Raw genomic sequence first — 18,756 nt, forward strand, 5'->3', positions numbered from 1 at the left:
TAGGTCCTGGAACCGAACAACAGTAGCTTCTGAGGCAGACAGGTCCAAACAGAGCCAGGTCATTGACCATCACATCCATGGCGGCCAGCCTCCCTCAAGAACTCATCGATGCCATCGTCGACTACATATGGGACGATAAGCCAACCCTGGGCTGCTGCGTAGCGGTATGCCGGGCCTTCAGAGCTCGCAGCAGGTCCCTCTTATTCTCATCAATCGTCCTATCGAACGCTGCGACCTGTCGTCGTCTGTACGACGACATCCTGACAGCCTTCCCAGATGTCGCGTCCCTTGTGCGCAGGTTGGAAATCGTGGATCCCATTCCTAAAGACCCCAGGCACCACCTCGACGACACCTGGATCGCCTCGAGCGAGCGCCTCCCTGCAACGATCCAGCTGCTCTCGCCTCACCTGCGGCATATCTCCCTGACCAGCGAGGGCTACCATTACCAGAACCATGACTTTACGCACGTATTCCACTGGCGCAAGGCCACAGCCGAGTTGAAGTGCGCCCTGCTTGGCGCGTTTTCGTCGAAGGATATGGTTTCTATCGAATTGTCGGGGATCGTCATTAATTCGTGCCAGGGTCTGTTTGATCTCCTTGCGGGGTCGCCTGTGAAGAGTTTGGCTTTACCGTTATTTTGGCATGCCATTCCCGAGTGTGTTATCAGGCCGCCAGTTTCGCCGCCACATACGCGGCCGCAGCCTCATTCATTGTCGGTCCGGCTGAGCGACTGCCTCATCAATTATATGCTTAGTCCATATGTCGCTATCGATGTCTGTGATGTCAGGGATCTGACGCTCAAGGTGCCGGGAAACTTCTCTCCAGAGATAAGACCTGCTGCGACGAAGCTGTTTCTGACCGTGGGAAACAATATCGAAAAGTTGGTTGTCGAGGAAAACATATATTGTGTGTCCATTTAATTCAGATTAGACACACCATTAACGTCGGTTGCGTAGTCGGGGACATACCAGAGGTCTTCCAATTGACGCATTGCCAGAACCTGAAAGTCGTACAGTTCATCACCACCGTCTACACGATGGACAATTCGTATTGGACGTACTTATCCAGGATGCTTGAGACAATTGCCCCGGATAATCATATGGAGCAAGTCCTGATTAAGGCGGACCTCTACAGTACGGGAAATTCGGGTAATGTATCGGAGTGGCTCGACTGGGGGGATTTAGATGAGGTTTTAACGCAACCGCGCATGTCTTATCTCAAATCGGTTAGGATCGAGCTCAGTATCTGGGGCCAAGTGAATGATCATGTTGACGACTGGGTGCGAAAAGGGCTCCCTGCTCTCCAGAAGAATGGTGTCCATGTCAAGATGGAGTCTTTAAGTAGATGAGATGTGATCCGTCGGGTCCTCCGTGAGTCGTCGATCTCATGCCAGGTCGTATGCACCTTTACACGCGGAGAGCAGATATCTATGGAGCCGGGCGATATTAACCCTGTATTTTCATTGATGGTGTCGACCCGGATTTTGAAATCGATTGCAGGATCTCTGGTTGGTTAGTTTGGGATCTCATTGGTAAGGGTCTCGGCGCCTGTATCTTGGCACAAGCAGGACTGATTCATTCTTAAGTATTAGCTCTCCGTGGATCGTGTTATGTTACGACTTACAGATACCCCTTTATCCTCACGAAAAATGACATTCGATTACAACATGACATTTAGCATTTCTCAATGACAGACACGTGTAAAACGCTTTGCAGCTGCCTGACATGTCCCAATGTTTCCGGTTGCTAGTCGGATGCAACGGAGGAGATTAACTCGCACACGAGCATCTCCGCAAAGTCATGCGTTGGCCTCATGTACCATGGTATTTTCAATTTTTTTTTTCAACAATATGACATCTACGTGCTCCATGTCAGACTCATTTTTGGTCTGACCTCTCAGCCCAAATCTGCACGGTTAAGATTGTATTTACTTCCTCAATATTTCCGCGGAAGCAAGTTGGAAAACAAGATCGATCGTGATTGGCGCGATCGACGATGAGCTTGGGGCACCTCTGCAGAATCGTTTGGTGGTTTGGGGTGTCTCCTAATCGAGCGGTACTGGAGACCATAGTAGAGATGCTTTCTATAAAGCCTCTATGGAAGTTCTATATAAGTTTAACTAGATTTTTTAGCATGCATTCATCCTTCCCCATGACCTCCCAACAGGAGCCTAGACACTACATGGAATCATGAATAACCCTCAAGGCGGCCGTACATTCGCTCGATACACGCAGAATATACAATCATTCATCATACCATAGATCCATCTGAGTTTTAGCTTCATAATACTTTAGCACGCTCGCGACCTCCTCACCCTTAAGATATCTATTCGCCAACATGGTCTATAAGTAAACGGACGATCAGCCTCAAGTCAAACGCCCCCAAAACACAACATACCATAAGCCAAAACCTCAACGCCTTCCATCCCGCTGCTTTATGTATCATCAGCCAATACTGGTCCACAAACTCAGTTATACCCCGACAATAATTCGCTATAAACTTGCTCCTATATGACCATTAGCACGACGCTTGCCAAAAAAAAAAAACCCCCCGAATTAGCACTATACCGATTTAGAAGGATCCACCTCGCCCATAAAGCATGCATCACCTTGTGTTCATCTTTAATATCATCGCTGTCAAAGATCTCATCTTCTCTTTCGATGACAGTCCAAGCCAGGACGCCAAACGGCCGCATGTCAAGCATCTGGAGCAGGTCGAACACGCGAGGACCCCCGGGACGGCACGAATACAGGTCATCCGGAAGGTACGGAGGCTGGGCGGCGGGGCCCAGCATCCGGTCAGGTGGTGGCGGAGTGCATGATCTGTCAGCGCGCTTTGCGACTCTAGGGATCGCACTGGGAGTGGGCGTTGGACGGAAAATGGGTTGGAACATCTTCATCTTCTGGGGTGTAAAGGCTGGTGTCACGGACCTGGTGATATAAAATTAATGAATGCATTATACTGTAGCTTTTCGACGCACCGAAGAGAGACTGGCGTTGCTATGGGCTTGGCTTGAGGTGTAGGGGGATGCCCAACAGCTGGCCTGAGTAGAATTTCATCTTCCGAGGAAGGTTCAGGGCGAAGCTCAGCGTGCAGATCACGTTCGTGCTGGACTCTGTTCAATGTTAGATTTCCTTTTGTTTTTGAATAGAAAATGGTCGTACTCGGGCTCACGAGTCTCTTCTAAGGGGTGCCCGTTCTCACTAGCATCATCTGGGGGATATTCTGCGGGCGGAGGCCTTGCCAAACCCACATATCAAAATGAGAATCCTTTCAAGAAAAACGGGACATACGTTGGCGCGGGTATAGCCGGTATCGTTACCTCCAATCTCCATCGTGGCCCTACACGCTACCAAAAACCAGAGCTGAGCACAGAGAAATCAAACAAACTCAAAAGGTCGTGTTACCTGAACACTACTAAGACTGAACTCCCTCTCCCATCTGATTTCCAACTCAGGATGGTCCCAAGTCAAATGACAAGCCAACTGCTCCTGATTATCAAACGTGCCGTGAAGCTCACAGACTGGACAGAGCCAGTCCGTTACGTGCGTTGTGCAGGTCCTCTCAACTGAAGGACAATCGTACACTAGGGTGATGTGCGGTTTGCCTGACGGCCGCTGTAGGCCATATCCACGCAGATGGCATTGATTCCGGAAGCCTCTTCGGAGATTCCTACGCATGAAAGGCAATCTCGACGTATCCTGCATCCGGAGGGTCGTAAAATAGTGCGCTCGGATGGCTTCGAGCAACTCAGGCTCGGGTATGGAATGTGTCTCTTTATCTTGTTCCTGGTTGTTGTCTACATATTCCAGTTCGTCGTCGCTAGTTGGTGTCAGTTCTACATCGGATTCTGGACTTGATTCAGATGGTGTAGACTCGGAGTCAGAACCTAGGGATTTGGCTTCATCTTCCTCACTATCAGAAGGTATCTCAACTACGTCGTTTTTGCGCGCAGCCTTCGTTCTGTGTATGACATGCTGTCAGCCTCTTCATATGAAAGGGAGGTGAAATGAAACTACGTACGCAAGGCGTTGAGTGGGGTTACGAGTGCTAACGATATCCATATCGGCGTTGAGAAAGAACACCTCTCGATCCTTTTTCTTGACTGAATGATGTGTCACAAAGGTCTGCTTTCGGGACGGAGTGATGATAGACCGTCGTTGAAGCGTTGACTTTACAGCCGCTCTAGCTATCCTTTCTTCATCCTGAATAACCCACCGTTCAGGTGCCGTGGTAGGTTGCTTCCTAGCAACATGGTTCTCGGGTATATGAGATTCGATTGGGGGGACTAGGGATGAGGGGAGTTTTCTATGGACTTCGTGTCTCATGCGCCACGGCGTCTCGTCAGGCCTAGGAAACGCGGAGGAGGATGCCTTTCGAGCGACTGGTCAACATTGATCAGTGACGATGAAAACGTCAAACACAGAGAAAAGCCTACCTGACGGGGCTCTATCGCCAGAAGACCCAGGAATAGGCATTCTTCCCATCTAATAACAATTTCAGTCCGTTTGCGGTATTCGAACAAGGAACGAACTAACTTGATTCGTTTTTCGTGCGAATTTGACAGCAGCTTGTTCAGGTTGTCGGGTTTGATTTATATTACGGTTCACTGGCAGACCATTGGCTTGTTTTCGGGCTGTTTTAGAAGCCTCTGCTCGCTGCAAAGAGTGCACATAGCGAACGTGTCCTGAAATTGAATCCGGTTCATAGGGATGGTAAGGGTGCGCGCGACCTGCCATCTCATGAGAATGTTGAAATATTTACACTCTCGATCAAAGTAAACTGTCGATCGATAAGCTCAGGTGCTTGGCGACGCGTTAACGCGTTACAGTGAGATAAAAGCCTTACCAACGCGAAGAATTATCAAGAGATTCAGAAAGTTCTGTTTTGTGGATAGACTTCCAATAACCAGAGTCTGACGTGTAGAAGGAAGGAAGTAGATTTCAGAGCTTCGAGGAACGACGAGGAAAAGACAGTGAGGCACGTGGCATTACGAGTTGCTTTGCTTTGTTCAAGTTCCCACGCGTCGATCGCGCCGACATAAAGTGAACGATATTTCCATAATCAACTTGAACATAGTAACGTAACTTGTAAAATAACGGGAATAATATACCACAACGGAAAATGTCAGTAAAATAAAGTGCAGGGGATCAACAGCACCGTAATAAGAAATTTAGGCGGATAAAGGAAAGATATCAAGGGAAAATCGTAGTAGTTCGTAACACCATGACAACAAATAAGGCTTACTCTACATCATCATCCTTCGGAGGGGGGGTAGGCGACTTCCGTGGTTGTTCCACTGCCTTTCCCTTACCTTTACCTTTACTTCGGCTTCGCTTTGGATTAAATCTTGACCATGCCTGGAATTCCTGATGGATAAGACAGAACTGCACCGAAGATAAATAGAGTTACCCTGCCGTTTGGCTTATCCATCTCCACTCCAGTAGCATCCGCATTATCGGGCCGCTCGAGTTCGAAAAAATCATCAACCTCCCCTTCCTCCTCCTCTTCATCAGCTCCGCTAGGGTTTGGATCAACGAAAGGATTCTCGTCTTCTTGCTGCTTCTTGGCATGCTTGCCTCCAAGAAAGGGATTTGGAATTTTCTCCTTTCTCGTGGACAAACGCTGCCGAAAAGAGAATTGTCTCTTCACGCCAGGCGGGAGCCACCCACGATTACGCATCTGTTCCACTTCTTGGTCCTGCGCCAGTTCCGGGGGAGGATTATGGGCTCGAGGAACAGACGCGGGCGGAAGGAAGTAGGAAAGGATGCCAGTCTTAAAGATCGAACGCTGAAATAGGAGATTTAGCGTCAGTTTTTCTTTACTCGAATAGAGCATGAGCGCACCTAACGTACTTTGTTCGAGGCGTCACCCTCACCTGCGTCGCGTGGGCGGAGCTCCTCTGCTTCGTCAGTGTTGACATCCCTGAGCTCCTTGTTAGGTGGCGTTGTCACGGACTTGACGCGACTAATTAAATCATTAAGCCAGCCACCACCTTGCTTCGTCTCCGTCTTCTCTCTTTGTGGGTGCAGTATTCTGCTTCCCACACTACGGAGACTCTTCCCGTCGGTTTCCTCTTTCCTATCGACTCCGTCGCGGATATCTATCGTCGTGACAACGCCCTCCCGGAGCCTTTCCTCGAAGAAAGTCCGGACTAGGACGCTCTGCAACGATCCGTCGAGCTTGAAGGGGCGAATTTTACACCAGTTTCCTGACGAGGCTGGATGCTCGACGTATATACGAACCGACATGGGGCGTAGATTAAGGGTATGGATTTCCAAAGCGCGCGAAAGGGAATCGTAAGACATAGAGGACACCTCTGTTGGTGGTAAAGAAAAAGAACGAGACCATCCATGACGCCTGAACGAAAGGAAAATCAGTGGCGCATTTTTCGACATAGAAGACGTGCGTACATGGCAATGCAGTTGAGATTCCCCTCTGCATGACCATCGTGTTTCCCGATGGACTGGTTGGAGCTAAAATTTGAAGGACTGGTGGGTGGAATATCTGCCATTATCAGTAAAAGAATAAAAGAACGAAAAATTTCAGGTCTAGTCGCTCTGTGGAGAAATAAAAGAGAAAATGCTGAAAAACAGGGGCGCCGGGCGTTGTGATAACTCCTTGGTTGCCAAGGTAGCGTAATTTCCAATTCACATCTCGTCTTATCGGGCCCGGCTTCTTATCCCGTCGACCCCGCTTGTGTCTCCGCTTTTTCTTTCTTCGCCTTACAACAGCTCCTGTTCTTGGCTTAACTCTTTGGTTGCTCTTTGAAGTTTACCCTTGTGCAATCTATACCCTTGCGCGTGATACCATCTTGGACTGAACGCACTGGCAACACGGGCACCAGTTGGCTGTAACCCCAGAATCGCAGTAAAATTAATAAACTGCCAGTAGTTAAGGTAACTGATTCGTAAACGATCACGATGAAGATCTCTTATACTACTTCACAGCGATACATCCGCGAAAACGCGAACTTGTATAGATCAAGAAGGACCATGAATAGGCTGATATTGAATTTGAAGCCACGATAGGACCCTTCCCTACAAAGCGATGAACTAGTGTCGGCTAGAATCCATAAATGTTTCTGGTTCATCTAGCCTTCTTTGTTCGTAAAGCAAGACGTTCGGCCTGTTCCACCTCGTCGTCTATCTCAGTGTCAAGTGTACTGTCTCGAGCTTCTTTATTGAACTGGGGCACGAGGTTGGCACAATTTGACGGAAACTACACGCTGTTCATCTTTGCGCACATACCTACAAGACTATGAAGACACATCCATCCAGAGTGCGGCAGTGGACGTGCCTTCTGGGCTTGTATGGCCCATAACCACTGCAGGGGAATGGCGGCCTTGGTCGGTGGACTCTTTTTATGGTGGTTTGATAGTCTGGGCGTTAGCCTTTTGTTGTATTGGCAATACGTGACGGGGAGGTGGAAGTAGTGAGTAGTATTCATTACTCCCGCATACCTTCTCCGATTCCGTTGCTCAGATATTCAACCAATCTTTATTGTTGTAATCTATTGTACGTGTCATCTATTTTCCTGGGTTTCTTTCCGCTAATTTCTCTCCAGCGCATATATTTAGAGGGATTTGTACTATTCGCTGGTTTTATTATGGACAGTGCTACCTGCTTTGCGTTGATCCCCTGAAGCATGAACTACATCTTGGCATCTCTCTAAAAAGTGAGGGATTTTCACCCAGACAGTTTGTTCCAGGTGGCATGCTATCTGTCGAAGCTGTAATTATCTAACGATTTGCAAAATCTTAGGGATGGCACAGTGTGTCATGGACAAGCGTCCAAGCTAACTTGGAGCAGATTGCGGTATGACTACGGAGACAGATCAAAACTCTAAACTCAGTCCCAGAAGGTATCTGAACATACGAGGACAATGTATTAGAATGTCGCCCCCATAAGAGATACGAACTTCTTGGAATGTTCCAGTAGAAAGCAGCGACGGCTGCTCCCTCCTTTCTTCAGTGCCACTCACCTATACGGTTGAGTTCGTGCTCCTGTGGTCCCAGATGCTACTTCCTTCTCTATGTCTCTCTGTTCAACCGATGGTCAACCTTGATGAAGAGCAGATGACGGTTGTAATCAACTCAGTGTGTCCCTCCTCTTTTCGAAGAAAAATGGACCTAACGTCAAGTTTAGACATGACGAATCTCACGATGGCCATCAACATAGACACAGTCGATTCAAATAAGGGTGAGTGCTATTTTTTGTTAAGGTAGCATCATAATGCAGCTAACATGTAATCTGAAGTCTCGCATCCCTGACATCCTGGGACAATGTGATGTGCTGATAAGATGTGTTAGCGGCACATACTTTCTAGAGTTCAAGGCTCTCCTGCCCTCTCTTCTTAAATTGCTACCTGCAGCTGTGACACAATTTTTGCAGCCCTGAATTTGAAAGAGAGCGAGCGGTGAATTCCTCTTTAGGACCTGAACCTATTTGCTTCCGCAGATTCGTTGTTTCAGACCGCCATTGAGGATAGTGTTGAGATGATATAGAGAGAAGAATACGCTTCGCGACATGGTCCCTGACTTCGCTAGGGTTTGCGGTCAACCTCCGCCGCTTTCTCCCAGTTTACACAGTAAGTGTTCTCCTTGCTCGATCCTAACTTTTCGTTCCAAAGGGATGGAACGCTATCGCATTCAGAAGGCTTTGGATGAAACGATGAAATCCACGACCAACATGCGGGGTAGTCTGTTTGGGGTGGTGGTACAGTGTGGACCGCGACGCATTTCTTCTCAGGAGCGGGCATGTCGAGTAATAAAACCTCCCTCCTCTCTCCACATCTAAACCTGAGCGACTTCAACAAACCCCCCCCCAAGCGGCAGGTCTCACTGTGATATGTTAGTATCTGTTCTTGAACTTTGTATTATAGGAATTGAACTTACTTGTGTTTCTTCCAGGAATACAACAGGATCTGGTTCACCGGGCCTAAACCCACGCCCTCGAGATCGTACCTCCTCACCAAACGGTGATATTGGTTGGTTGAATCTGGTTTATCAGCTATCTTCGCTCATATTTGAGGTAGTCATAGAGGATATCCGTTGGTACGCTCTCGAAGAGCTAGGATCTCGCCCAAAGTTGCCACAGAGCCAGTGAGTCCGTATACGATGTCCCAGCAAAATCTTCCTTCCGGGGGGCTCTGGTCGACCATTTTCGTGCCAAGTCTATTCTTCAGGATATGGCTGTAAAAACGTTGATTGCCTTGATATAGGCATCGTTGACGACATCTTAATAAATCTATGCGCCCAATATTGTATCTCGTAACGCCTGGGTGTAACACGGACCATGAATGCTGCTGCTCAGGAGCAAGTCTGCGATTACGATCCGCCGTTTCGTGGGGACCTTGGTTTGTATTCTTCGCCATACGTCCTTGATTTGACGCTGGTATTTATGCATACGGGCTGAGCAGTAATTACAGTTTAGAATCGTGGTCTGCTAAGGATACAGATTCCAGATGGGATAATATTCTAGATAAGCGAGCTGCTCTACAATTGTATTTCCATTCACTTGCGACATTGCGGAGGGCAATAGCGGATGGAATGGGGCGCGGTGGTAGAGACTTTGGCGTTCGTGCTGTACTGGCAGAGGAATGTATCGCCTATCACAGAAAACCAATAATGCAACGTCAACGACGCTGTTTCCTGATGCAGCTCCTTCAACTCCTCCTGGACCCAATGCGCGGTAGCGATGGTAGTCTGTGTGTCTTGGTAGGATGGTTTTTCGGCTTCTACGAGCTCATCGTAGTAGCCGTAGACAGATCTATGATGTGGGGCGTCGGAGAACATAGCCTGGCGGTGGTAGTAGTCTGGTTGAGCATGACTCAGACCGATCAAACCAGTCAACCAAAAATCAAAACTGTGAGAGGCTGTACGATACCAGGAGGGTATGTAGACACACGAAGCGTGGACACCCGCGACCACACGTTCTTTCGCCATGCGTAAGCATGTCGCTGGTTCTACAGGGGTGGGATGAGTATTCTGGCAGACAGTCAGGATCGGCAGTCTCATGTGAGGCTTGGCAAGGACGTTGTGAAAGGTTCAGCCATATCGACCAGGTGATGTCGTGGTGGGTGAACCTACCGGCTCTTCGGCCTAGCTGGTTCGGAACAACCCCGGAACCTCACGACGTCTGGCGCGCTCTGCTGATGAGATCACCATTTGGTGAGGAGGTACGATCTCGAGGGCGTGGCCTGGTGGACCCGATCCTGTTGTATTCCTGGAAGAAACACACGTAAGCTCAATTCCCATAATACAAAGTTCAAGAACAGATACTAACATATCATTTTTGGCGGCTGTAAACTTAACTGTAAATTATCTCCAAGTCGGGTGTCGAGAAGCCATTTTCTTCTCTTCAGACACGGTTTGAAGAAAGCATCCGCGGATACAAATTGAAACTTCAAATTTAGAGCCACGAGGATTGCAGGTGGCCATTCAGGAACAACGGATTGCCGGCGAGGCTAGTAAGGAACTTCTGCTGAAATCTCTTGTCAGCGATCCCTGCGCGAGCATGCAGGGCTCTGCAAATTAGGCCCACGACGGGAAGAAGAATTTCAGGCGGAGATCTTGGAACAAAGAATTTCGAGCGAGCTCGGGGCTTCTGCTTGTCAGCACTCAAGACTGCCTGCTCGGAGATCCTCGACAAGTGTTTCACATCAGGCGGCTCTGGGCAGGCGGATTGTTAATCCGTTCAGGAGGGGGTTTGACCGGTCTGGCTGGTAGGTTGATGCGTGACCGACCTGGAAGGGTGATAGTACCGGGTCGAAGCGCGCTTCTAGTGTTGAGAGACTCTCTATTAAGGGCCGCGCAATCAGAGGACATTGTACTGCACTGTGAGAGAGAGAATAAATGAAGTATATTCAAAGTGTGCGAAAATACAAGAACTCTCTCTGACGAGGCAAGGAGAGTGCGGATAGGTGCCAGCGGGTGTGATGAGATATCCATAGAAACAGGTGTTCCCTGGGCAATCTGCGGCATCGCGCAGTATGCTCGGAAAAAGGAGGAAAACACCTCAACTGTGCTTTTATCGGGATTGAAGAGATGCATTTTATGAAAAGTAGTCGAACGTATACGGACTTTGTCGACCAGGTGACCCGGAGTGAGCTGACGAACAACTGCAAGACCTTGATGATTTCGTTTCATGACAGGGAATAGACTGGGCCCCTGTGGTTGATTTGAGCTCGTAGATCTTGCGATGACGACTACTACTACAGAACATTGAGCAACAAGGGAAGAGGATAGAGACAAGCAACTCAGAACTTCTTTTCTCAGTTCCAACAGAATGAATGCTACCTCTGTTCAAAATTCGTCGATGTCAAGAGCCCGAATGACTCCTCTGTATCTCGAATTGCCTCTGGATATTACATCCGAAAGCTGGTGGACCAGAAAGGAGACGAAGAAGCGAAAATGTGCCGTGCCGATCTCATGGCCGACGTGATTTGGCGGTTGCAAAGTATCCTAGGTCTTTCTTTTCGTGATTACTGGATCTTCCATACGTTTTTAAATTTGTCGTCCAGAGACGTCGGCGACTTGGTCTAAAATGGCATGGTTTCGTTATTCAATGAAAATTCCATCACCTTCGCCGTAAATGCATTGGATGATACCTGTCAAACCACTCCGCTGAAAAGATACCAGATCATTATTTGACTGACTTGCAAGTCATAAGACTAGATAATTACATACAGATACCCGAAAGAAGTCATAAATCATAGCCTAAGAATCAAATATAGCCCCGAACGCAAGCATTCCCCGGCTCCTAAGACCATAAATGACCTTTTCCGTCAAATTCTGGTTCGATATCACGCAAACACACTCCGGCTTGAACTCCTCCACTAGACGATGAGTGAGCTTAATGATATCCGGCTTCCCATGCTTCCGAGTATCTGCAAAAGCGAGGTAAGCACGATGAACACCACGATAATAGGAATAAAATCACCATAAACAACCGCTCCAGGACTATTCTCTAATACCATATCAACCAATGGATCGCTGAACGTGGCACGTGTGTTTGGTGCCATCCAGAACAGCTTATGGTTGACCTTCCCACTCATGATGTGAGGCGTGAACGGTGCAATCCCGCTCCCAGTAGCGACAAACAACACCCTTCGGAAGAGAGGTACGATCCGTAACAGTCCACATGTCGGCATTCCTCGTACCCAAATATCTTTCGGCGGGTTCGTGATCATCTCCGTCGACCAGTCGCCTGCCTGAGAGATGATAATGGAGAACCCGGTCTTTCCAGGGATCGCGATCGTGGCGAAACTGTGCCATTCGTTTAATGGATCCGTAGAGAAGCGCTGGAACGACCCAGGAACTGGGTGTGGGCCTTTGAAAGGCAGCTGAGAACAGGCAAGGAGACCCAATGAAGGAATGAAATCTTACCATAGTCAACGAACAACTGCACAGCATGGTCGGGGAGGACGACGCTACGAACGGGGACCTTTTGCAGTTTCACCCACGGAAGGATTAGTGAGCAACTCAGAACGATCATCAGCCAGAAGGGCGCCGAGTGGATGAGAGCGTTGCCAAGGGACTTCTCGCCTTTGTAATCGTTCGTGAGTAAGATGACCTACCGCCAGCGCGTTAACAGGAGATCGAGAGTAAATAATAACATGCCCTCACCTGTGCCCACACCAGTGCTGTTGCAGTCCATCCCATGAATCGATGAACGCATTCGAACGCGTCATGATGCTTCACACGGAGAGTGGGGTGGGCGAACATGACGATGCTCGTCAAGAATGCTAGAATAATGTACGTGAGCACGACTGTTGCGACCGAAGTCTAAAATGAATTAGATTATCAGGGCGCTAGATACGAAGCATGGATATAAAGGCATACTCCTTTGTTGTTTACGAGTTCTCTCGTAGCTTGAACGGCGAGAAGAATGAGCCAGATGGTACCGGAAACCGCTGCTCCAGAATGGACTCCTCCGTTATGGTACACCCGCGCGGCAAGTTTACGAATCCAAAATGGCCAGCTATTATACACGTCAGTTCAATACCCATCCAAAGAAGCAGAAGTAACATACGACTGAGGTACTGCACATGCGACCGCGAACAGTGTATTAATAACTAGTTCTTGTCGCATGAGGATCGCAATGAAGAGATTCGAAACTGCCAATAGCGCGATCTTCTGCGAATCGTATCCCCGAATGGCATACGAGATGAAGATTCCCATGTTCGTGATGAAGACCACGGAAAATAGGCGACGATAGATCGAAAATGCCTGCAAGCGCAAGTTGCGCACCAAGCGCGGCTGTACCTTTTCAGGCACCTCGTCGTTCTCGTACCCGTCCCATGGGTTCATCTGCTTCTCGTCGGCGAGGCGGGACAAGGAACGGGAAATGACGGTCTCTGGGGGGCTGTGAGGGAGCGATGTGTTACTGGAGGATTGCTCTTTGCTCATGCTGACGAGAGTGAAGAACTACATTGAAGAAACGAGCGCTTTTAAGTGAATCGGCGTTCCGAGTCGGTAGCCTTTCTGCAAAAAGCAGACTTGGCAGTCATCTAAACAATGTGGAAGTGAGTTTGGCGAAGGGAGCTGCAGAGGGTCGAGAGCATCTTCGAGACTTGTGGGTGAAAATGATTATTCTGATGCGGTTTTGATGATAATTTTTCTACGACTAAGGAGTTTGTCAATCTTGGCCTGCGATTTTGGGTTATTGGAAACGACCTTTATATGTTCAACTCGAACTCACCTGATCATTATGTCGAATATTCCAGCATAAAGCACTGGTCGCCCGAGCTCGACGATGAAGAGGTCAATCTCTGAGTTGGACAATATTACAGATCCAGGGTCAACATATGTATTCATGCGCAGCAAGTCGAGACGGTACCACAGCGAGACAGCGTGTCCTAATTGGTAGAGGCTAAGATGATGGTGGTGGAGAAGGAATCCCGGTGATGCTACTGATATTCAATTTCGCAACTTTCTGTAGACGTTAGCCAAGAACATGGAAACGTCGAAATCGATTGAACATCCAAGCACCGTTTCGGAGGCTCGAACAACAGAAGCATGCTCAGTAACCAGACTAGGAACATTGCTGCATAAGCTTAGAGGCGGGAAAGTCAACCAAGTGTCAGCGCTTCCAAGGTGGCGATTTCCCTTCGGAGTTTCCCGTCCCTTCCTCTTTTGCACCACCACCACTTGGATGTCGACTCGTCTGCAGCGTGTAACTTGAGTGAGGTATTCCTTTGTCAAGACGCCGCGAAGACTCTGAGCTGGTCATTGGTCTACCTGCAAGTTCCAATGGAGGAGCACATCTAGCCTCGTGGAATCCATGTCGGTGCATGTCTACCCGTTCTTCAAGGTTCCAATCCTAATTTGATACCCCAGGGGGAGCTTCGGATTGGCCAGGCCATTTCATTGCGCCTCGTTCCGATATTTAGTGGCAAGAATCACTATCTAACTACACGTGTATGCCTGCCCTTGAGCGCATAACATTATCTTTGCCATGCCGGCAGTCCCGGATCAAGTCCTCATAAAAGATGTACAAGGATCTCACTGCCACTCATCGATTAACACCCCACAACGTTCTCCTTTGAAAACTTGAATTTACGGTACGTTCATTTCATCATCACAGCCTTTGACGAATCTCAGCTGTTACATCGTTCAGATTCTTGCAATGATCGACAAGCGCGCCATCGAATTTGCCGACCTTTTCGTCACTTCTCTCTCTAACCCGTATCGTCCTGATCATTGCGCCCTATTCTACCTCTCTTGCCTCAAAATATTCACTTCCACCCCAGAGACTATCATCAGTCTGCAAAGGACCAGACACGACATCTTTGATACTCTTATTCGCTTCCTCACAGTACCACGATCCCGGTCCGAGGCACTTTCATTCGGCACCTCCCTGGAAAAGTGCACTTGTGCAGTCGAAACCGACAGTGATATCAAACTCATCCACAATCTTCGCGATTTTCGATACCCTAAATCGCCGTGCACGTTTGTTGATGTCCTTGACTCGATAATGGAACTGGTCGTTCGTGCCATCGTTCGTCCCGATCCGAATAATGCCATACCCCAACTTCGCAAAGCGCGGAAAGAAGCGCACAAGGCAGAGCGAAGCGGTCTGCAGCCCCAGTGGCCCACAAAGGCCTCCGATACTTTCCCGCAGGGCGGAGAGACCACCATTCGCATGCTCTGGACGTGGGTTGATCTGTACGGGATCGTCCACGTTGTCTCCTACGTGAACATCCTTCTTCGATCCTCCGGAAGCACCTTCATCTCATTCTTCTCCAAAATGCCCAACTATCCTTCTCGCATCCTTGCTATCTTCGAATCACGGCTCGACAAGCTGAATTCAAGTAAATACCAAGAAGTACATCCCTTCGATTTGGCGTCGATCCACGATTTTATACGTCTCACGGGTACAGTGGGATCTGATTCGATGCGGAAGGACTTGGGGATAATGATGCAGATGGTGATGCTGTGGCGGCCTTATGGAGAAGCTCTCCTCCTCCTACTCGCTAAAGCCCTCCGCATTGCATCTTCAACTTCCAATACCCTTGTTTCACGCATCATTATGAAGGAACGCTTCCAAGACACCGGAGCGATGATACACCATCTCTATCTCCAACACAAAGAGGTCATACAGTACCATCCGCTCTTCCTATCCGAGTCTCGTAGAATCGCAGCAGCGGTGACGAACCTCGATCCCTACGCCAGCACTGCAGCGATTCTGAAGTCGTTGCTGGAGATGGATAAATGTGGGTTGTACGGCTGTTCGCAGACGTTCACCTTGCAGGGGAGGAGGTTTCCGTACTGTGCGGGTTGTGGGAAGATTCCGTATTGCTCCCAAGCGTGTCAGCGCCGGGCGTGGAAGCATCCTGGCGTGCCTCATAAGGCGGTTTGTGCGACGTTGAAGAAGATATGCGACACTGTCGGGATCAATGGGAACTCGTGGGTAAATGTCCCACAGAAAGAGTTTTCTAGGAAGTGCAAAGAGGCGAATATTACAGTGGATGAGGCGAGGATTCTTGTGAGGTATCTTGAGGATTTGTTGGGGCATTCCGTTTTGTATTTGTAGATTATCTATGCTCCGATATCCGTCGTTCGATAGCTTCTTCAAAAAGTGTAGCGTTCATGGCCTTCCCTCAGTAGGATCAGTGCGGGGTTCCTCTAGAGGATCTGTAGTGACTATTGATCTGCCTAAAAAGGTCTGGCCCGCTTGAAATGTAGATCGTTAATATTAGAGTTTAGAGTTTAGAAAACCGGCAACTTTGCTCAAGCAACCTGGGAGCAATAGTACAGGCAAGAAGGCATCCTCTAGCCATAAACGCCACTCGCGTGGAATCTTGAATTTGCCAGTGCGACAAGTACAGAGAATAAGCATAAAATATGTACATAATATATTCTTTTTCAGTTCTACATTTAAGACGAGTCAGCGTGAAAAATGAAGATAAAGAAATAGATGGCCATATTGTCCAGGTGCTCTTCAGGTCGTCGAAGGGTTCTACGTAGAGGCAGATATCGTTTGCTGGTACTACCAAGAGGTAGATGGGCACGAGACCTGGATAACGGCGCAGGATTTCACAAATTACCTCGATTCCCTGCTCAGAACTCTCATTCTCGGTTTCCGTTGTTGTCCACAGGATATACAGGACTGTTGGATCTGGGGTCGCCTTGGTCTGGCTGTGTAACAGGTTATGGCCAAAGAATAACCCATCAAACAAGATGTCTTTAGTGACCTTGCGAGAAATAGTTAAGTCGCAAAGAATCTCCGTCACGGAAGAAAGACTGGTGCCTTTTTGGCGCCACTGATGGGAAAACAGTGATGATTACGAATCTTAGCGTCGATAAAGGTCGTTCCTTGTCCCCTCGCACAGACGCATTTCCTGAAGAGGAGGCAAATTTTTTGATTGCGTCATTTCCCGGCATATCTGTTTGCGAGCAATGACTTGAAACAGCCATTGGCCAGCGACAGTTTCAGCGGGGTTATATCTAAAAGGGGAGAAGCAGGCCAGCGCATCTTCGTACCCGAGATGAATAAGTTGGTCCCACACTTCTTGTGCAAGACGAGGGGAGCGGAAGTCCAGATACACTTCGTCGCTCCCTCCGGCAGTTGCAGCCGGTCGACGAAACATTAAAGCCGAAGAGCAGGGCGTATAAATATTGTCCCATGTAGAGCAGTAAAAAGTAGTGAGTACTTGAGCGAGAGAAGCAGGACTAGAAACTCGTAGACGAGGACCATAGATACGGTCTATAATAGTACTCGATCCTTGGAATATGAGACAACTATAAGTGTCCCGTATGATAGGCCCGCAAGAGTTCAAAACTTTGGGCAATAGCGATTGATACAGGACGAGCGTGGCTTGGTCGTGACTTAAAAGCTCTGCCCTGCCCAAGATGTCAGAAATAGAATACAGAGGCGATGAATAGAAAGCACACCCTATGGAAATTTCCTCGTCGCACCAAGGATTCATAAGGAGCCGAGAAGCATACTTCCTTTTGGCCCAGCTGGAATACAGCTCGTCTGACCGTGATGAAGCGAGTATAGGTGGCTGATAAACTGTAGCAGAGGACGCTCTCGCCATAATTATCTATGAGACACCATATAGGGGAGCGAATGGAGTCATATGGGAAGTCTTCGAGTTCGATTTCCTGAACGCCGTCTTTCGAGAACATAAGGGTTCGACAAACGAAGTTAAAGATAACATCCCGAGACTCCTTCAGATATCGGATGAGGGCGTAGAAGAGGAACATGGACATTCTAATGCCTGAATACCCATCCAGAACAATACCCCGAGTATAATCCCTCTAATATGACTACAGCCCTGCAGCCGCTCGAAGAGATAGATATATTCCTTGCGAACCAAAATTCGAGAGCAGGAAAAATAGCTATTCCCCCACCAATCTTCATGAAAATGTGTTGTACCCTTCGTTCTGGAGACACTGTAAGGCTGAAATGACCCAGTAGCGACAGTCCCAGCTGGTGTTATTGAGGATGACAGGCGTATCCTGGACGACTCTCTGGGCGTTCTCTAGATGGTCCTTGGGGATCGACCCCACTTTCACCATGCCTAGGTACGCTGTGGACTTGAGAACGTCAGATACGTCCTGTGGAGTTTTTATATAGTAGTCGGTTGTGGAACCCGAAATCTGATGGGCGTGGGCTTGTGCAGTCTCTTTCCTGGTGAAAACGTTTTGGCTACTCTTTGTGACGATGAGTATAGACCAGTGTTCGACTCGCATAGCTTTAGCGCCATAATGGGCCACATCGATGGGGTAAGCATCGTTAAACATAATAAGAACTGCTGGAAGGGGACAATGAGTGTGAGATTTTTTCAGCAAGAAATCGAAGGACTAACTATAAATTAATGCTCCAGTCAGAGGAAATTTGACACTATAAACAACGCGATGTGACTAAAATAATGTCCGTTTCACAAAGCTGCAGAGACCGACGATGGCCTACGGAGGCTAACCAAGAGGTAGCGCGCAGATAGCCAGCCTGAGCACAGAAGTACCACAGAGAATGGTTGTATCGTGAGGAGCAGTGCGACAATGTACGCTTGATGGTATGATTCCCCGCTTCCAAAATCTATGTCTGCCCCAGCCCAGTGATTCTGGATGTAGGGAATAGGGATAGTGGTACTTTTAGCCATATAAAGCATGGTCTTGGCCTCAAGTTCGTCAGGTAGATTGCTTGTCTTCACAATAGTCCAAGGGCTAAGGCGATATACTTGTGGCCCAAAGGAGCCGTAGACTTTACGACAAGTGTAATACAATGGGCCGTCAAGGTTTCGAAGT

At 48.4% G+C, this 18,756-nt stretch overlaps 10 protein-coding genes across 10 annotated transcripts; 3 read left to right on the forward strand and 7 right to left on the reverse strand.

Annotated features, from left to right (window-relative positions):
* Nucleotides 1-77: 77 nt before the first annotated feature.
* On the forward strand, nucleotides 78-1,998 carry BT62DRAFT_1005293 (uncharacterized protein; the record flags this gene model as incomplete). The annotated part of the gene is made up of 3 exons (XM_043177128.1): nucleotides 78-906; nucleotides 957-1,279; nucleotides 1,750-1,998. The coding sequence occupies 3 exons, from the start codon at nucleotides 78-80 to the stop codon at nucleotides 1,996-1,998; spliced, it is 1,401 nt and encodes a 466-aa protein (XP_043040397.1).
* A 51-nt stretch (nucleotides 1,999-2,049) lies between these two features.
* Nucleotides 2,050-4,968, reverse strand: BT62DRAFT_993784 (uncharacterized protein). The gene is made up of 11 exons (XM_043190429.1): nucleotides 4,848-4,968; nucleotides 4,538-4,781; nucleotides 4,438-4,486; nucleotides 4,023-4,383; nucleotides 3,407-3,962; nucleotides 3,293-3,348; nucleotides 3,164-3,238; nucleotides 2,980-3,114; nucleotides 2,567-2,929; nucleotides 2,397-2,505; nucleotides 2,050-2,341 (listed from the first exon to the last, which is right to left on the reverse strand). The coding sequence occupies exons 2-11, from the start codon at nucleotides 4,736-4,738 to the stop codon at nucleotides 2,243-2,245; spliced, it is 2,004 nt and encodes a 667-aa protein (XP_043040398.1). The 5' UTR covers nucleotides 4,739-4,781; nucleotides 4,848-4,968; the 3' UTR covers nucleotides 2,050-2,242.
* A 374-nt stretch (nucleotides 4,969-5,342) lies between these two features.
* BT62DRAFT_919451 (uncharacterized protein) lies at nucleotides 5,343-6,513 on the reverse strand (the record flags this gene model as incomplete). Its single annotated transcript, XM_043184158.1, has 3 exons — nucleotides 5,343-5,789; nucleotides 5,855-6,359; nucleotides 6,413-6,513. The coding sequence occupies 3 exons, from the start codon at nucleotides 6,511-6,513 to the stop codon at nucleotides 5,343-5,345; spliced, it is 1,053 nt and encodes a 350-aa protein (XP_043040399.1).
* Nucleotides 6,514-9,513: 3,000 nt separating this feature from the next.
* Nucleotides 9,514-10,448, reverse strand: BT62DRAFT_1075644 (uncharacterized protein; the record flags this gene model as incomplete). The annotated part of the gene is made up of 2 exons (XM_043179134.1): nucleotides 10,286-10,448; nucleotides 9,514-10,225 (listed from the first exon to the last, which is right to left on the reverse strand). Exon 2 carries the CDS (start codon nucleotides 10,015-10,017, stop codon nucleotides 9,514-9,516), a length of 504 nt encoding a protein of 167 aa, XP_043040400.1. The 5' UTR covers nucleotides 10,018-10,225; nucleotides 10,286-10,448.
* BT62DRAFT_1005298 (uncharacterized protein) lies at nucleotides 10,412-11,148 on the reverse strand (the record flags this gene model as incomplete). Its single annotated transcript, XM_043177129.1, has 3 exons — nucleotides 10,412-10,671; nucleotides 10,746-10,831; nucleotides 10,901-11,148. The coding sequence occupies 3 exons, from the start codon at nucleotides 11,146-11,148 to the stop codon at nucleotides 10,412-10,414; spliced, it is 594 nt and encodes a 197-aa protein (XP_043040401.1).
* A 473-nt stretch (nucleotides 11,149-11,621) lies between these two features.
* On the reverse strand, nucleotides 11,622-13,627 carry BT62DRAFT_93157 (uncharacterized protein). Its single transcript, XM_043186158.1, has 6 exons — nucleotides 13,034-13,627; nucleotides 12,844-12,982; nucleotides 12,628-12,786; nucleotides 12,388-12,574; nucleotides 11,942-12,331; nucleotides 11,622-11,888 (listed from the first exon to the last, which is right to left on the reverse strand). The coding sequence occupies exons 1-6, from the start codon at nucleotides 13,408-13,410 to the stop codon at nucleotides 11,719-11,721; spliced, it is 1,422 nt and encodes a 473-aa protein (XP_043040402.1). The 5' UTR covers nucleotides 13,411-13,627; the 3' UTR covers nucleotides 11,622-11,718.
* A 752-nt stretch (nucleotides 13,628-14,379) lies between these two features.
* On the forward strand, nucleotides 14,380-16,224 carry BT62DRAFT_93161 (uncharacterized protein). Its single transcript, XM_043186165.1, has 2 exons — nucleotides 14,380-14,564; nucleotides 14,621-16,224. Exon 2 carries the CDS (start codon nucleotides 14,630-14,632, stop codon nucleotides 16,034-16,036), a length of 1,407 nt encoding a protein of 468 aa, XP_043040403.1. The 5' UTR covers nucleotides 14,380-14,564; nucleotides 14,621-14,629; the 3' UTR covers nucleotides 16,037-16,224.
* Nucleotides 16,225-16,287: 63 nt separating this feature from the next.
* On the forward strand, nucleotides 16,288-16,744 carry BT62DRAFT_93202 (uncharacterized protein). The gene has a single exon (XM_043186267.1). It carries the CDS (start codon nucleotides 16,421-16,423, stop codon nucleotides 16,691-16,693), a length of 273 nt encoding a protein of 90 aa, XP_043040404.1. The 5' UTR covers nucleotides 16,288-16,420; the 3' UTR covers nucleotides 16,694-16,744.
* On the reverse strand, nucleotides 16,745-17,704 carry BT62DRAFT_93201 (uncharacterized protein). Its single transcript, XM_043186264.1, has 2 exons — nucleotides 17,398-17,704; nucleotides 16,745-17,346 (listed from the first exon to the last, which is right to left on the reverse strand). The coding sequence occupies exons 1-2, from the start codon at nucleotides 17,541-17,543 to the stop codon at nucleotides 16,797-16,799; spliced, it is 696 nt and encodes a 231-aa protein (XP_043040405.1). The 5' UTR covers nucleotides 17,544-17,704; the 3' UTR covers nucleotides 16,745-16,796.
* BT62DRAFT_93200 (uncharacterized protein) lies at nucleotides 17,705-18,523 on the reverse strand. Its single transcript, XM_043186258.1, has 2 exons — nucleotides 18,318-18,523; nucleotides 17,705-18,263 (listed from the first exon to the last, which is right to left on the reverse strand). Exon 2 carries the CDS (start codon nucleotides 18,250-18,252, stop codon nucleotides 17,866-17,868), a length of 387 nt encoding a protein of 128 aa, XP_043040406.1. The 5' UTR covers nucleotides 18,253-18,263; nucleotides 18,318-18,523; the 3' UTR covers nucleotides 17,705-17,865.
* Between the last annotated feature and the right edge of the window lie 233 nt (nucleotides 18,524-18,756).

This window comes from Guyanagaster necrorhizus (assembly GCF_019112545.1).
Source record: "Guyanagaster necrorhizus MCA 3950 unplaced genomic scaffold BT62scaffold_11, whole genome shotgun sequence".
Lineage (NCBI taxonomy): Eukaryota > Fungi > Basidiomycota > Agaricomycetes > Agaricales > Physalacriaceae > Guyanagaster > Guyanagaster necrorhizus.